This window comes from Paralichthys olivaceus, chromosome 8 (assembly GCF_024713975.1).
Source record: "Paralichthys olivaceus isolate ysfri-2021 chromosome 8, ASM2471397v2, whole genome shotgun sequence".
In the NCBI taxonomy this organism is placed as follows: domain Eukaryota; kingdom Metazoa; phylum Chordata; class Actinopteri; order Pleuronectiformes; family Paralichthyidae; genus Paralichthys; species Paralichthys olivaceus.
In genome coordinates this window covers 3,885,140-3,902,446 of record NC_091100.1, presented here as the reverse complement: position 1 = coordinate 3,902,446, position 17,307 = coordinate 3,885,140, and the positions used below count along the sequence as shown (strand labels likewise).

General features: G+C 44.1%; 2 protein-coding genes across 5 annotated transcripts in view; both read left to right on the top strand.

Annotated features, from left to right (window-relative positions):
• The window catches only part of LOC109639243 (extracellular serine/threonine protein kinase FAM20C-like), a 37,055-nt gene that overhangs the window by 18,132 nt on the left and 1,616 nt on the right, over positions 1–17,307 (top strand). The gene's annotated exons all lie outside the window — the stretch shown is intronic.
• LOC109639249 (dynein heavy chain domain-containing protein 1) overlaps positions 1–17,307 on the top strand; it is a 24,175-nt gene extending 6,868 nt beyond the window's left edge. For both annotated transcript variants that reach the window (XM_069530917.1, XM_069530918.1), the window contains 32 exons: positions 379–504; positions 594–870; positions 975–1,102; positions 1,295–1,493; positions 1,574–1,665; positions 1,763–1,991; positions 2,337–2,462; positions 2,562–2,653; positions 2,747–5,873; positions 5,958–6,072; positions 6,206–6,365; positions 6,459–6,738; positions 6,836–8,213; positions 8,551–8,629; positions 8,884–8,998; positions 9,109–9,295; positions 9,497–9,599; positions 9,929–10,057; positions 10,207–10,398; positions 10,634–11,053; positions 11,157–11,580; positions 11,739–11,819; positions 11,908–12,084; positions 12,655–12,833; positions 13,066–14,094; positions 14,177–14,345; positions 14,465–14,539; positions 14,640–14,865; positions 15,001–15,092; positions 15,175–15,324; positions 15,543–16,147; positions 16,261–17,307. In XM_069530917.1, the coding sequence (XP_069387018.1) occupies positions 379–504; positions 594–870; positions 975–1,102; positions 1,295–1,493; positions 1,574–1,665; positions 1,763–1,991; positions 2,337–2,462; positions 2,562–2,653; positions 2,747–5,873; positions 5,958–6,072; positions 6,206–6,365; positions 6,459–6,738; positions 6,836–8,213; positions 8,551–8,629; positions 8,884–8,998; positions 9,109–9,295; positions 9,497–9,599; positions 9,929–10,057; positions 10,207–10,398; positions 10,634–11,053; positions 11,157–11,580; positions 11,739–11,819; positions 11,908–12,084; positions 12,655–12,833; positions 13,066–14,094; positions 14,177–14,345; positions 14,465–14,539; positions 14,640–14,865; positions 15,001–15,092; positions 15,175–15,324; positions 15,543–16,147; positions 16,261–16,662 (11,163 nt within the window). In that variant the 3' untranslated portion in view covers positions 16,663–17,307. The remainder of the gene's footprint in view (positions 1–378; positions 505–593; positions 871–974; positions 1,103–1,294; positions 1,494–1,573; positions 1,666–1,762; positions 1,992–2,336; positions 2,463–2,561; positions 2,654–2,746; positions 5,874–5,957; positions 6,073–6,205; positions 6,366–6,458; positions 6,739–6,835; positions 8,214–8,550; positions 8,630–8,883; positions 8,999–9,108; positions 9,296–9,496; positions 9,600–9,928; positions 10,058–10,206; positions 10,399–10,633; positions 11,054–11,156; positions 11,581–11,738; positions 11,820–11,907; positions 12,085–12,654; positions 12,834–13,065; positions 14,095–14,176; positions 14,346–14,464; positions 14,540–14,639; positions 14,866–15,000; positions 15,093–15,174; positions 15,325–15,542; positions 16,148–16,260) is intronic.

The window sequence follows — 17,307 nt, the reverse complement described above, 5'->3', positions numbered from 1 at the left end:
TCCTCTTGAGACTCCTGTCTTAGTCACACTTTCACTTTAATTGAATTATTCATCCCAAGGGCTCTGCCTTATCAGAGGAAATGTGTTTTGAATTTATATTATCTCAGAATAATCAGGTGATGCATATTCCATTAAGGTCTTTAGTGCTTTTATTTGTGGGCACACCAGGGAAGGTACACATCCAGCCAGTAGGCACAAGAATATTGTCTTATGCCTCTCTAAGTCTTAGTGGTGTACACCTGCAAAGCTTAAAATCAAATCAAAACCTATAATCAATGACGCTGAAGTAAAATTGTTTTCATCCAAACAACATAAGAGATTAATTGCATGATAACATGGTAAAATGAATAAGTGATGAATATGTCCCCCTGTCTGCAGGTGACGGAGTCTTGGAGAACGATGTCAGACACACAGAAACAGCTTGAGTACATTCACTCCCTCCAGGACACCATTGGCAGGAACTACAGAGCGATGACTGAGCAGGAGCTGACTTTGGAAGAAAAGGTCTGTAGGCGTAAAATGATTTCATTGATACCCACATCTGAGCGATTACTTTTTTAAACACTGAGCTTCTGTTTGTGCTCTATATTTAGATGCTGGGCCTGTGGGACGGCCTTACACCCCTCTTGAAGGAGGCAGACAAAACTGTACGCCAGTTTGTTCCTACAGTGGTGAATGCATCAGACACAATGGTCCAATTTTTGGTCTCTGACCTCAGAAATACGGTCTCTCAAGCTTCAAGCGGACCCTTCCTTGACCCAACCCAGAATGTCAAAGAGATGGTTTCCAGACTGAACAATATGTGCACTCATGTGCACAATCTAAATGCAAAACTGGAGCAACTTAACAGGAACAGTCAAAACTTACGAGGTATGAATTATGGATATAGATAATTTTAGTTGCTTCAACAACCACGGGGAAAAACTGGGAAGGATAATTATATCAGATTATAACGTTCTGTTTCCTCCCATCAGAACATACAACAGATTTTACCTGTTTGACCTCGGATATTCAGAAAATCACAGCCTGTAAAGACTTGTGGGAGCTGGTAGCTGCATACACAACATGGACAGAAGAATGGAAACAGCTGAATCTCAGTGAGGTAACTGTCAAAACTCTTTCTGCTTATTGACAAGATGATATAATATATGATATTATGTATATACATTCATGGTGATGACAGATTCATACAGTTTGAAATTGACCTTAACTTGAATTTACACATGTGTTGCGCGAGTTAAAACACTGTTTTGTTGACCATGTGACTCAACCCTACACAACAATTTTCCATCAGGTTGTGGTGTTACAAGCCCAGGAGAGAATTGCCGGGTGGAAGGAGCAGGCTCTGTCTCTAACAAGCATCATACCTACCCATGATGCAGTGCTGCAGGGGACCTTAGGAAATCTGGACAGTTTAAGTCGTCAGCTTTCAGTTTTTGCCAAACTACAGAGCCCCATTTTCAGACATAAACACTGGAGAGCTATTTTTGAAGGTCAGACAGTGCTTTCATATTGTAACATAAGAATAATTTGTGAACTATCTGAAATGATGAAAACAAACTCCTTCTGGCAGGCATGGGCCGACTCTATGTCCCAGAGAAGAAGGTCACTGTCGCTGACCTGATGTCTGAAAAGCTTGAAGTTCACCAGAACCTAATTAGCAAGGTACGAGTATGAGAAATGTTACATACTGACAATATTTTGTGCAATAGAAAGAAAAGTTGAATGATTATATTATTACTGGTACCTTATACTTTATCAGATATGCAGTGAAGCACAAGCAGAAAACAACATGGAGGAAACCTTCCAAAAGCTTCAGCAGGGATGGAAAGCCAAACTCTTTCAGCTGGACACATTCACTCACTCTGTTTGGCAGCATTGTGAGCAACAACATGGATTAACGGAGGAAAAGAAACCCACTGTGGGAATTATTTCAAAGCTCCAAATTGCCAGTCGACACTCCTGTGATAATGCAAGATTCATCCGTATTGGTGAGGCTCAATATCGAGTGAGAGATGTAGTCTTTCTTAGCATGCTTAGATTATACTATGATGTTGTGAACCACTTCTGGTATAAATGTGGCACTGCTTGCCGTCTTGTTTTGAAAGATTTTGGCTAGTTCTGGTTTATTTAGTTTATTATTGGCTGACATGCAGCATCGCTCTGGCTTTGGTTGTGGCCCAGATCTGGCTCAAGTGCCATTATTCCATGTGGTATACACACTGAAATAAGGTGTTGGGTGTGGGCCAGAGCAATCTTGTTGTGTTTTGCTCTGTTGTTTGGGGGAAATTTGTGAAAAAAATTCTGCTCACAACTTGTGTTTTCTTCCCATTCAGGTCTTGAGAAGCACTTTGCTGAGATAGAGAATGATTTGATGGCTCTGTCTATCATGTTGAAGTCTCCATACAGTTTTGACTTCAGGCAGCAGATTGAAGAGTGGAAACAATCACTGCAAGATCTCGGTAAGAAATATGACTTACAATTATTTTCTGCTTTTTGCAAAATAGTTTGAACTGTAAGAATTGAATGGATTCCTTTGCTTTTTCTCTCAATATTAATAGAGAACCTGCTCGGTTTATTTGAAAGATACCAGCAGACATGGACCTTCCTGATGTTGAATGAAACATTCCTCAGTGTTCAAAGAGTGGATCTGGTATGTGTCATCACAAGTCAAACATTTGCAATGCTGACACATTCAGCGTTTACATGTCATATCAATTCATGGGATGTTTGTGTTTCTTCATAGCTGGAGAAGTTCAAACAGGTTGATGAGACATTCAAGGAAATGATGCGGAGTATATCAGCCAACCCTTATGTGATGAACTTCGTACATTCCACAAGAACAAATGGGAAGTTTCATGGTAATAGTCTTCGCCAGATACTCATCGATGGTCTGTCTACAATGGAATCGATTTCCAACCAGATGGTGGATCTCCTGGATTCCTTCCGTGAACAGTTTGCAAGACTCTGGTTCTTGAGCAACAGGGAAGTAATACAACTACTCTCCTCTCACCCAGTGCCTTTCACGCTGCAACCCTTTGTACGCAAATGCTTTAAAGCGATCCACACACTTGAAGTGGATAGGGAAATTCCACGTTATACGAGAGATGGCCAGACTGATGGGGTTACATCTGGAAGCCGCAGACAGATGAAGGTGCTGGGGGTTTTCGCCAGCCTCCAGGAGCACATAACCTTTCTGTCTCCTTTAGAGTCAAATCCTCATGCCTTGGATTGGTTTAGTCAGTTTGAGAAACAATTAGAATTGACCATGATGCAGCTTGTAAAACAATGTTATGTTGCTCAAAACCAGCTTCAACGATCCAGTCAAGATTTGGCACAGAACAAGAAGGACGTCTTGCTTCAGATTGCGAATGGCAGAAAAAATATTCAATCCGTGCTGGATCTGCTTACTGAATACCCTCTCCAGTGTTTGCTGGTGGCTGAGGAAGCAGTATGGTCCAATGTTGTTCTCCGAGCTCTCCAAGAATCAAGCCCAGAGAAGCTGAACAACATAAAGGCCTTCAACTCTGAAAAACTGAAAAACCTTAGCCGTTTTATAAGAGACAGAGGCACAGGGGCAGAAAGTGAACCTCTGGTTTCTAGATACACGATGGTGTGTCTGAGCGCTTTAGTGCAACTTACAATGAATCATGCACAGCAGCTGAATCAACTCATGGAGGTGCAGTGTGAACCGGGGTCATCTTTCGAGTGGCTTACCATGATGAAGTATCATATAAAGTCAGAAGATCAGAGTTTGAAATGCATTGATGATCCAGCGTGTTACATTGATGTTTTGGGCCATCACCTCCAATATGGCTATGAGTATTTTGGTCCAGAAGACTTGGTGATGGTGCATACTCCTTCTACAGATCGGGCAATGCTGGGGATTCTCCTTTCTCTGACCAGCTACAGTTGTGGGTTCATGACTGGACCTTGCATGTCTGGAAAGAAAAATACCATGGTCCAGTTAGGAAAAGCACTGGGGCGACAGGTTGTCACTGTACAGTGTTATCCAAGCATGAGATTTGATGTTGTCCAGCAGATGCTGTTTGGTGCCCTCCAGACTGGAGCATGGCTTCTGTTTGACTCTGTGGACTTACTAACACAAGGGGTCCTATCGTCACTGGGACAGCATCTATTAGACATCCACCAGTCTTTCAGTGGGTTCACAGGAAATGGGAATCTAAAGGACAAGACTGCTGATGAGGTCATAGGATGTACAAGTACTGATCCAGAGTGTCGAATGATACTCGCAGGGAAAGGCATTTCTGCGAACCTCAACTATGGATGTGTTCTCATCTCTTCAAGGGGGTACACATTCGAGCTTCCAGAGAGACTGCGATTTGCAATGAGACCAGTCGCATTGACCCGTCCAAGTTACAGGATCATTGCAGAAGTGACGCTGACTTCCAGTGGTTTCTCAGAGGCCATGTCTTTGAGTCAACGTCTGGTGTCTCTCATCAATCTGGCTAAGGATTCTCGCATTCTGCTTGATTCCATCACAGATGAACAGAACTGCTTTGTTGTTGTCTTGCAAAGGATCATCTCTGCCTCTGAAATGCATTTAAAACAAAGTGTGATGCAACAGAAGATTTCAGATGAGGCTAAAAGAGAGGCTGCAGAAAAAACTGACCTTGTCTCTTCTCAAAATGTGTCTGCCAGAGATCCTGAGGTGGAAAGCGAAGAATTTGAAAAACAAAATTTGCCCAGATCTCATTTGTGTATTATACAGGGCTTAATGGAAGAAAGAGCCCTTGTCAAAGGGATTATTTCTGTCTTATTACCGGCTGTTTATGGCCACAAGAAAGCCTTGCAGTTCTACACCATTTTCAAGGATGAATTCCCCACAGCATGGGAGTTTCCTCTTTTCCAGCAATATTTTGAAGAAGAAGAAAACAACCAACTTAAAGAAGCAATCAGAGAAGAATTACAAAGGAAGCAGTTGCATCCTGACACAGAAACCATTTGCAGCGCTCTAACACTCTACCAAAAAATGGAATTGTCTCAGGCAGTACTGCTCATAGGCCCCTCAGGCAGTGGAAAAACAACCTGTCACTGTGCTCTGGCTGGAGCGCTCAGTAGTCTGGCTGCCAAGGCAAAGGAAAATGTGTTTGAAAATGACAATGTGATTAGAGGAGACCCCCCACAGGCAGATCCACAGATCTGGCAGTCAGTTGATACTGTGGTTTTATTTCCTAATGCCATGTCCCATGATGAGCTGTTTGGCTGCTTCTGTGAAAAGAGAAGCTGGCAAGATGGAGCTATTCCAAAAGTGGTGAGAGATTCAGGACGATGGGAACACACAAGTTCTAAATTGTGCAACAATAAGAGGAATAGTGGTCAGACTCCAATAGTGAAATGGATGGTAATGGATGGCGAGCCTGTTGGACAGCCCGGCTGGTTCGATTACTTAACCACTCTGTGCAACCCCAAGGACCCTTATCTCTTCCTCTCATCAGGGGAAAAACTTGTGCCATTCCGATCATCTGTAAAGCTACTTATGGAGATCACAGACCTAAGTGATGCAAGCCCCTCTGCAGTGACCCGCTGTAGCCTCATTCATTTCACAGGAAGTGATCTGTGGAAGGCTGTGTGGAAGAATGAAATGGATGTTCTCCACTCTGAATACAAACTAGACCAGGGAACCTTGAAAATGTGGAATCGTCTAGCTGAAGATCTTTTCTCCAGCACTCTTAGTTCACTTAGGCAGATGGCTTTAACCTCTGCAGTCCAAAGTGAAGGTCAATCTTCCAAAAGCTCCACCTATGGACTGCAAGAAATCACCTCATTTGTTCGGATCTTATCCGCCCTCCTACAACATTTTGGGAAGCAAGTAGAAAAAGCCGAGGCAACACCACTTGGAGACAAAGCAGGTATAACTATTGTTCATCGACTTATGACCTTGTGATAGTAATGGTGGTTTTTATCATTTTAAAAACTAACCCTTGTCTCTCCAGATTTACATGGAGCCGGTACATCAGACATCGATGCCCAAAGCAAACAGAAGCAGTTCACCAGAAACCTTTTTCTGTTGGCTTATATTTGGGGATTTGGCGGACATCTGCGTCCTCGGTAGGATTTTACTTATTGTTGTTGTATAATCTTTCCTATCAAAATAGCAATATATTAATTTTTTTCAAACAGATAGTCTCCTCGATGAATATCAGTAACCATTGACATTCATGTATGTTTGTTTTGATTTCAGGCACTGGCCACAGTTTGACTTGCAAGTTCGCCAAGTGCTGTTTTCTTGCCGGTACAAAATTATTGTTCCTGACGATGAGAGTGTGTTTGAACACTTTTTTAACCCTGAGAGTAAGATGTCCACCAAGAAAACACTGTTGACAAATTCCATCACTCCCAAGGTTTGTCTTGAACATTTCATCTAGTGAAATTTGATAAATATGCTGATCACTACATTTGATAACTTGCAACTGTTCTTAATTGTTTGTACATAGTTTGGGAGCTACACCTATCTACTGAAGCTCATGTTGGAGGCAAATCAGCCAGTGCTGCTCGCAGGGGATCCCGGCTCTGGAAAAACCAGTCTGTCTCAATCTTTGCTATGTTTTGATAAGCCAAACATCAGCCTAACAGCCAGTCCACTCCTGAGCTCCAGAGACCTGCGCACTATACTGAGTAACATCAGCTGTCTGAAGCACAAAGGTGCTGTGGGTTCTGCGACCAAAGAGCCAAGACTGCTTCTGTTTGTGGACGATTTGCACGAAGCCCCTTGTGGTGAGTACGAACATTCACCTCAGAAGAGCTAAAATGATTAAATTTAAATGTGATTGAGTTTTTATAACAGTAATATTTGTGTTCTTCTTGTTGACAGATGTCTTTGGGAAGACATCGACTGCTCTAGAATCACTACGACAGAGTATTTCAAAGGGAGAGATTGTAACATTTGATACCTACCACTTCAAGTCATTGTGTTCAGGACTCATCAGTTACATGGCTACCTGTTGTGCCTCTGGATTGGGCAATTACCACAGTAATGTGATATCCTCCCGGCTCTCACGCCTGTTCTCCATCTTTGTACTCCCGAGCCCATCTCCAGACATCATATTGTCCGTCCATTCTCCAAGGCTACAAGCTTGGCTCAAAGGAATGCCACTTCAACAGAGTTGTGAGGATATGGCATGTGGTATCATCACTGCAACTCAAACTCTATATCATGCTATATGTGACCAATTCCAGCCGAGTGAACAGAGGCCCTATTTCATGTTCTCCCATCATGACCTGCAGAGGGTGTTTCAGGGAATGTACTTGTGGCAGCCAAACTTCCAAAACACACGGACAATTCAGAAAAAGGTCGTTGCACGACCTGGGTTTCCTCCAGACCTGCCAGAGGAATCAGTACTAAAAGTAGCACATCTCTGGATGCATGAGTGCATGAGGACTTTTCATGATAGATGCTCTGAGGAGGAAGGCAAAACTCTTGTGTCACTTATAGCAAAGGTTGCAACAACACAGTTTGGCATTAGATTGGATGGTGAACCCCTCTCTGATGGTACACATGTCCCACCCACTGTCACAAGCCATAGACAAAACCTGACAACTCACCCTCAGCAGCTCCAGATTCTTCACCATATGGAGGGCACTGTGGCTGGGCTTGTTTATGGTCCAGAGCTTTCTGAGACCTTCGATTCAACTGATCGACAACACGGTTCTAAATGTGTCTTTGGTTACAAGGAGCAAGACCTTGATGTACTACTGCAGCAGCTGCCTGCTCTCATCGACAGAAATGGAGATGACAAAGGACCTGGCGTTGCTAATAACAAGATTACATCCAAATACGTTGTGCACAGACAGAGAGTGGGTCAACTGTTACATATACTCAGAGCACTGCTCACACCTGGAGGTAATGGAGTGCTGATTGGCTCAGACAGAGGAACAGGACGTAAAACTACTGTACGTTTGGCCGCTGATCTTACAGGCTACCGGTTGATGGAGGTACATTCAGGCAATAAGAACAAGTTGCACGAAATCCTAAAAGTGGCTGGGAATCAAACGAGAGTGGACGGAGTCCATGTTATCATACTGGTCCATGAGGAAGTCGGCCAGTCTGTTAGAGAAGAACTGTTGCTGGCAATGAAGCGCAGAACCTTCAATGGGCTCTACACAGAGGAGAAGCTGAAGAACCTGGTTTCCAGTGTGATGGACGTGAGAAAGTCAAGACAAACTGTCATGCACAGTTGGATGTTTGATAAGTAAGAGGAAATACCCAAGTGATCTTTCAATTCTCATCTGAGAACTGATAGTTGTTGCAGCTCAACCCCATCGTACTGTCCTATTGAAGAATTAGACCTAGAAGTACATTCAGTCAGTATTTTGTGTCCTTATGTAATTTACTGACATCCATAAATGTTTGTAATGCTCATGTATTGTGATGTGGTAGTACTAGTATCGTTGGTATATTTATGTTAATCCAAAATCATTCACCAGAATGTGCTTATCAGAAAATAGTTTAGTCACTTACAGTAAAAATTTGGAAAATATAATGAATTTACTTTGTAAATCATGTTCATTATTTATTTTTTATTTGAGGTACTTGAGCCAAGTCCACAAAAATATCCATGTGTTCCTTCTGATGTCCTCCACCAGCGATGGAACCCACGTTAGGAATGTGAGTATTTTCTTTGAATTATTCTGTCACTCGAGCTTCGTGTCTGTATTTTATGATGAGATACAAACTGTAATTTTCAGATCACATTCATAAAAACAAACAAATAAGAAAAACTAATTTTATTTTCAAAATGTATTTTCCAAACCTCCTCTCCCCAAACTGACACATCACAGCGAGCTCCGTGTTTTTGTTGTGTGTTCAGTCTTGCTTAAAAAGTGCAGGCCTAACCGGAGGACTTTGTTTTTACTTTCCAGAGACAAGTGACCAAGGCCCTGAGTCTGAGCTGCTGCGTCGAAGTGTACCAGCCGTGGTCCAGACAGACTCTGGTCGGAGTTGCTGCTCAATTTCTCAAAACCAGTCCCCACAAAAGTCAGTAACTTCACATAAACTAGTCTATTCTCATTCATTTTAACCATTTAAAAAAAAAGATGTTTCTGAACTATATCCTGACTTTAATTTTCTTTTTAAATTTATTTCAGTGGAGACAGATGGCTCAGTGGCCAGCCTGTCAGTGGCTATGGCAGGAATCCATCGATCTGCATGTCAGTATGCCTCTGTCCTTCTCAAAGCTCAGCCTTTTAACCCTCTGACCTTTATGGAGTTCATCACCCACTTTGGTTACCTCTACATCCACCTGCGCAAACAGCGGCAGCGACGAGCCAACAGGTAATTTGTCTTTTTCTGGTATTTGAGTAGAATTTCTTCTTGTGTTTCCACTTTTTAATGAACATGACCTTGATCGTCTCACTGCAAACTACCTCCTGAACAAGATCTGACACAGCTGCAACAAAAGCGAAACATTGACCTTATCAAAGTTATCTTTTCTTTGCACTTTTGGTCTATAATTACTTCTTCTTTTTTTTTCAGAGTCACCCCTGTTTTGTCTCATGTGGATGTATTGAACGGAACAACTCTGCGGAACAAACTACACTTAGAGAAACTGAGGATCAAGGTTGCTGAGATCCAGCAGGTATTGTACAGCAATTCAGCTCGAGTGGGATCAATATTCTGTATAATATTGCAGCAGTATTCGATTCTTCATCAAGGTTATTTGTCATCAGAGACAAAAAGGACTCGAACAGTCTTGCAAGCAACATATTCAGTGCACTTCAGAGACTTATGTATTCTGAACAACATACTTCACTGCAGGGGCCATTGTCAATTCATTTCACACCGACAAACTCAGCTGACCAATCTAACCAAGCTACATGCAAACATCAGTTAATATTGTAATTTAAATAATATTTTAATGAAAAATCTCTACATTAAAGCTTTGTTCTCCTCCTCTTTTTCCTGCAGCATGAGAACTTTCTCATCAGAGCTGTCGATAACCAGAAAACCCGTCTAGAGGAAGCTCAGATGAAATGTACGGAAGTGGAGAACAAGCAGCAAGACGTGGAAGAACAGATTAAGGAAGCTCATAAGCAGGTAAATAGATTATATATATAAAAAGCCTATCATTATAAATATAGAACATATTCATAGAAGCATTTTCATCATCCTCATGGCTGTCCTTTAGAGCAGTTCACAACATTTAGAGGAAGTGTCACTGAAGATGAATCCTTTTGTCTTTCTAGTTGAAACCTGTGTTCCTGTCATGCCTCAAAATTCTTGAATGCCTGGATTTTTCTGACCTGGAGGAGGTGCGTCACTACAGAGAGCCCCCTGATGGAGTGGTGATAGTCATGGATGCTATTTGTTTGCTGTTCAACCATCCGCTAGGCTGGGATAGTGCTAAACAGCTTCTTAGACGACCAAACTTTTTTCATGTAAGTGGAAAAATGTAATTTTTCTAGATTTTGGAACAGATTTTTTTTTGGGATACTTCATAATTAGCGACTGTCAGCAAATTAAATACAATACTGTAAAATAACAAGACACACACATGTACAAGGTACTTGTTCCAGTGTGTGTAGTATATACGCTTCGGTATTGTTGTGTTGAATTCTTGTTGAGTGTTAAGTGGCTGCTTTGGTGTTAATATACTGTTTCTCCTTTTACCAGGAGCTGGAATTCTTTGACCAGTTCATCCTGACGCATGAACAACTGCGGCAGCTCCGCCAGATAGTCAACAGTCCTGAGTTTGTGCCAGAGGCTGTGCGAGAGGTGAGCCAGGCCTGTGAGTCCCTGTGTCGATGGGTCCAGGCTGTATATGAATACTTCTGTATGCGATACCAACTGTTGATCAAGCGGCAGTTGGAGGCGCTGGACAGAGAGGTGCGAGGTCAACTGCACCAGGCCAAGCAGCACAAAGAGGACGCATGCGTTGGTCTGGAGGATTTGATGCTTCAGCTTCAGTCTACACAAAAGGACCTAGAAGAGCTACTGACGAAGCTGCATGAAGCTGAGAGAATAGAAAGAGAATTTACCGTAACTGCTGAGCAGTTGGAGGAACATGTCAGAGACTGGAGAGCTGCTGCTGAGGTAACACAATTTCCAAATACTCTGTACATGTCACTTAAACATTGTTTATTTTTTGGATATTATATTATATTTTAAAAAAAATGTCTTTCTATTTTCCCTTCAGGAGGCAGAGTTACAAAATCAAAACCTACCAGGAGATGCCCTCATCCTGGCTGCAATCATGGCTTATTCAGGCCCCTTTCCTCCTGATGTACGCACAGAGCTACTAACCAAGTGGAGAAAGCTATGTCAGACAGGAAGCATCAACATAAACCCAGAGGACCCCAGAACATCCCTGTTTACACAGTCAGACCCTGCATCTCTTACTCCACATCTCGGTTTTCCCATCCATGTTTTTGAGAGGCCGCAGCTTCCTCTGGGTCGGGCCTTAGGTCTGAGCGACTTGCGGCTCCAGAACTCGCTATCTTCCAGACTTGTGGTCCAGTTGCTGCTGTGGGGCTACAGAATTTCCCTGGGTCAGCGCTGGCCTCTACTGGCAGACATCCAGCAACATCAAGAGAGAAGCTCCAAGAGCTGGTGCCTCACAGGTAGGTCCTGAGACAACATCTGTGCTGGGGTTTGATGCATCCTGTGTCATCCTAATTTTAGTTTTCAGCCACCAGAAGTCCGTCTGTTTCCTCTATAGAATAGGATGAGTTGTAAATTGTATAGAAAAAACAAAACATGACAAGTATCTGCTCTTCAGGTGACGATATCGATTGTGGAATGGTGATTTGTGCCGATGACCCAGAGCTGCTGGAGAAACTGGACCAGGCTGCTGAGAAGGGTGAATTAGCTGTTTCTGCACTAAAGAAAGTAATCAAATATATTCAGTGTTTTCACTCTTAAGTCAATCCAACCATTTTGTTTTGTAGGTTGGAGAGTTCTGGTATCTCACGTGGAACACGCAAACCCCAGTTCCCAGTTCCTGGCCCGATTGGCACCCCCTGCTGGATGTTGCCCTCCAGGGATGAAGCAGCGTGTTCAACCGACCCACCGTGAATTTCGCCTTTGTCTCAGCACTCGTCTGCCCGTCCGACTGCTCAGCAGCGGTAAGAGCGGTTTGTCGAGTCAATATAAACAGAGGTTGTCTCTGTGAAAGTTGTCTAACTGGGTGTTTTTAATGCAAAAGGAGTGAAGGATAGATCTCAGGGGAATGAATGTACATTTTGGCTTTATAGAGTTTTTGCAGTTGTTGATTTTTTTATCCTGGATGCATTAAATTTTTCGGGTCGATATGACTTCAAACCAATATCTCTATTATTTGAAACTTCTATTTAGATTAAGTATTAACTGAATTAACCGATAGAAGCAACATTAAAGAGGTTTTAAATGTTGGTTTTGATAGATATTCGGTTAATTGACCAGCCCTATTGTGTAGTTTTATTCTGATGGAGATTCATCATCATTTGGAGACTGTGTGTTTCTAGCTCGCTTTGGTTTTGTCATCGATTCACAGATGAACAGATCGTAATGACATCGTGTTAAAACAGGATTCAGCTCTTTTTAACCACTGGCTTTAAAAAAACCTTAAACAGTAATGAACTCGACTCTGTACATTTAGGATGTGAGCTCTCTTAACCCATAAGTAGTGAGTATTTATTCTTGCTCTTGTTCCTCAGGGATCCATCCATCCATCTTGGCCCAAGTCCACGTCGTCGACCTCTCCCTGAGCTCAGAAGAGATCGAGGAGCTGATGCTGACGCAGCTGCTGCAATCCGAGTGTAAAGAGCTGCTGATTCAACACCGACGGCTCCAGAATGACAAGCAGCTGCTGCAGGAGAAACTAGTCAGAGAAGAGGTGACTCCACCACTGTGTTTACCATCACACCAAATAGATCAGGAGCTTTAGTCTGACTTTTCATCTCCATGTTTCTTATCACCTCCTCCCTGAGACTGATTTATGCATTATTTTAATTGAGCTGCCAAGTTGTGGGGCTTTTATGCAAAATGTGATTTGATATATGATGCTGCGATCTGCTGTTGTTCGTAGCTGCTGTACATCTGTTGACTTGTACTCATTCTTGTCTTAGGATGCTCTGATGAACTGCGTCCTGCAGTCGAACAACTTGACGCCGCCGGACTCTGATTTTCACGTGAACGCGGCTGTCATTCAAGAGGCGATGAAGAAACTGCAGACCGAGATCCAGCAGCTGAGCGAGGAGCTGGAGCACCACGAGGCTCTGGTTGCCACCCCCCGACAGCTGCTGAGGCTGGCCGCCGCCCTCTACCAGTCCCTGCAGGAGGTGTCCCGTCTTTCCCCTGGCTACTTCTTCTCCCTACGCCGCTTCATCGCAGTTATACAAGACGTCTTCCTCGAGAAGGACAGGCCATTAGTGTCGTTTGCCATTGGAAAAGTGCCAAGGGGCATAGAGCCAGAGATTAGGAACAAGATGGTTTCCCAGCTGCTGCTCCAGTACAGGCCTCTTCTTTTCAAGAGTCACTTCCCTGTTCTGAAGCTGCTGGTGTCTGTAGCTCTGCTGCAACACCATCAGCTGTGCTCTGAGGGTGAGAGGGGGGCCTTCCTCAGGGGCCTTCAAGACATTGAACATCAACCCTGTCCCCCGTCTCAGACTGCGTCACAGTCCACCTCCTCTCTGCCCGGCTGGATACCCCCTCATACACACCCGGAGCTCCTCTGCCTGGAGAGTATCCCAGCCTTCAGAGGGCTGCTTTCCTCACTTTCCACTTACCCCACACAGTGGCAGGAATACCTGCGCTTCCCAAACTCTGTTGTGGCGAGCGCCGTTCCCTGTCACTCACACTCCCACCTGTCCCTGGTTCAGCGGGCTCTCCTCTGGAAAACCTTGAACCCAAACCGCCTCGAGGGACTAGCTGACATGATATCTGCCTCCCAGCTCTGCCTGCCCGTTCGGACTGTGACGTCTGAGACCCCTCACACCGGGAACCCAGGGTCTCTCTCACGATACCTTCTCAAACATGAAGGACCCATCATTCTTACCTTGCCAAGTCCAGGAGGAGAAAACAGGACAAGTATCCGGCCTCTTCGATTAATAAACACATTGGCAGACTGTGTCAGAGAAACAGGGGCTAAACAAGAGGTAACACACCGTTCTATTTAGTTTTAACTTGATACCAGTCTACACATTCTTGTTTGACTAAATTAATATGTTTTATTTTCAGGTAAAAGTCATTTCTTTAGGGGCTCTGTGTGACGGAGAGATCATCCTCTCAGCGCTGGAGAAAGCAGTCGATGACGGCCACTGGTTGGTTCTGATCGACTGTCATCTGTTGGAGCGATGGGATGATAAAGTAACGGTTCGCCTCAGTCAGTTGATCTCGTCTTTCAAAGGTAGGTCATCCATCAAGAGTCCCTTCACATTGTATTTGCATCAGTCATGATCATTAACACATGATTTAATGTCCGGTGTGTAAACTCATTCGTCTGCGTCCGTGATTACTGTTTCACAGGAGAGCGATGCCCCACTCACCCGTGCTTCCGGTTGTGGTTTATAACTCAAGAGTGTTCATCACGCCACATACCAGGTAATCCATTTTATTTCCATTGCCGCTTTGAATAAGTTAAGTTTTCCTTTTAATCCCAGACGCAATAAATAATGGTTGGTTTTTTTTTTTCATTAAACAGCGACAGTGCGAATGTGTTGCCTGCCTCTGGTCTGCGACTCTCCCTGGGATCTGAAGGAGGAGCTGAGCTGCTCCCTGCAGCAGGTTGTTTCCATCACACAGAGTCAATCACTGTCGGGTTTAACGGCAGACAACAAGGAGTTCCTCCTCCGCTGTGCCATCTTCCACTCCATCTTACTGCAGAGACAGACCTGTAAATACTTAGGCCAGGGGAGAATATACAACTGGTGAGGAAATGGGCCTGAATAATGTCTACTGCAGATAATATAGTGTGTACACATGATATGGATTAATGTATGAGTTGTTTAAATGCTGGATGTATAATCATGGATAAAGAGTTTACACTTGTGGATTGTTTCCAGGGATCAGGGCGACCTCCTGGCTCTGGTGAATGCTCACAACTGCATCAGCAGTCTCTGTCCAGACAAGACTAAAGCGTTGCAGTATATAGCAGGTGAGGCAGCAATCACATCTAAACCTGTCCCTCTACTTTACTTTCTGTTTTTTCTTAATCGTGTTGTACTTTTCATTCTTAGGCAACCTGGTGCACGGCGGCCATGTGTTCGACTCTGCAGATTTGGAGGTGGTGGAAAACATTGGCAAGGCCTGCCTCAGCAAAGTGTCTCCCCTCTGGGGCAGTGGGCAACACATCCTCTCAGACATCATCAGCAACCCTGGCCAGTTCGGTAACCACACAACTTTCCTAATGTCCCGTATTTTGAATAGTTTGCATCACATAAGCTAATTGATGAGAGCGTGAACTGGAGGGAATGAGGTCAGACATGTTCACAGCAACAAAATAATCTCCGGAGCATTCGGGGGGGGGGGGGGGGGTTTGCACCTGGGTAGAGAAAGCAGGAGGCAGGAAATCTCTAGTATCGACTGTTGTTTTTTTTGTCCTCAGATCTGCCAGGACTACTGCAGATATTGGAGCATCATCTTCGGGATTCAGCGAAGATCAATGACCCCGTCGTGCTGGGCTTTAATGAGGATGTGGCTGCCGAGATACTCCAGATCAACAGCCACAATTTGAACATTCTGCTGCAGGCCTCCCAGAATCCTCTGGGAACAGCGAGGACTTCACGTCGCACCTTCACGGTGCCAGCCTACAGCCACGCCAGAGACAGACTGCTGGCTCTGAAGAGTTACCTCACTAACAGGAGTGACAGCGGAGTTAAAAATGGAGAAGCTGTTTCTCACAGTTCCCTGAGTGACTTCCTCCAGGCGGAGTGGGGTGAGCTCATTGATACGGTGTCCTCGCTCCTGTCACAGCTGCAACAGCCCGTTCATCGCGGCTGGCCGACCTTCACTTCCCTCCCCGACTTGTCTCGCTTGGAGAGGAGGGCAGAGCTGCTCAGTGCTTATGTCGGGCACAACAACACCTCAGATCCACCCGGTGCATACCGACTGGCTGCTTTCAGAAATGCAAGAGGATTTCTCGTGGCACTAATGAGGAAGGTGGCTCGAGAAAATCTCAGATATATCAGTGATATAGAACTTCATTTTCAGGTAAATCATGACATCATAGTAAAGTGACTTTACAGTTTTGGAAACCAGTGGATGAAAACAGTGAATCTACTTTTACTACAGGATGAAAATTGATCATTCTCTTGTCCCCGCAGGTTCTGAGTGACGGCAAGTACCCAGCCTCATCTCCTGTGGATGCTGTGTATCTCTGTGGCCTGGAGCTCAGAGGGGCATCGTGGGACACACAGCTGGGAGCGCTGCAGTGCACAGACTCTCAGCAGCCATGCTCAATGCCCCTTGTTTGCCTCAATGCTCGAGTCAGGAGCACAAACCTCGCCCAAGACACCCTCCCCCGTAACGTTCGAGTCTCTGAGGCTCCCTCGTCGACCGCCCCTCAGTTACCAGTCCACCACTGCCCCCTCTATCTAGATGAAGAGCGAAAGCTGGGAGACTCGGGTCTGGCAGACGCTCACATTATAACTAAGGTTCCCCTTCATGCCAGGTTAAATCCAGTGTTGTGTAGTTTGAGACGAGTGAGGCTTGTGAGTCTGCTCTGAAAAAAATCATCCTGCTCTCTCTCCTACTCTTTATGCTCTCTCACTCTTTCTCTCTCTCTCTCTAATTTTACCAACCATTTTTATGATGGTCGCGTTGACTCATTATTCTTTCTGCTTTCTGAACCACTCACCTCTTCCAGAGAGAGCTCAGGTGTTGTTGCCTGAATTCCAGTGATCTTGAATCAGTAGTTCTTGTCTTTCACTGACAGCTCATGGAACCAGCGCACAACTGAAAATGTTTAAAAGACTCTTGATAAAAAGTTGCATAAAATGTTCTCGCGGACACCGAAGAGGATTCCAAGCTTCCTCAGCAAATGAATCAGTGTTCTCATCAAATCGGAGTTGTGAGTCAAATACTGATTTTTCCTTCTCACTGTTTGAAGCTGGCAAAGATGTATTGGTGCAGCATCACTTCAAAAAAGCTTGTACCCCGTTAATCCTCAAAGTCATTTGCAGTTGCTGTAAAATGTCTGTGCATACTTTTTGTAAAACTTTAGATTTTTCATTTAAATTGTTGCACAATGTCATAAAGACAGTTTCTCACATTTTATCCAAACTAGCTGACAGAGGTGGAGTAAATCTTCTGAACGGTTTTAAAAATGGGACATCAGCACCGATTCAAAAAAATAAAATGCACCAAATAAC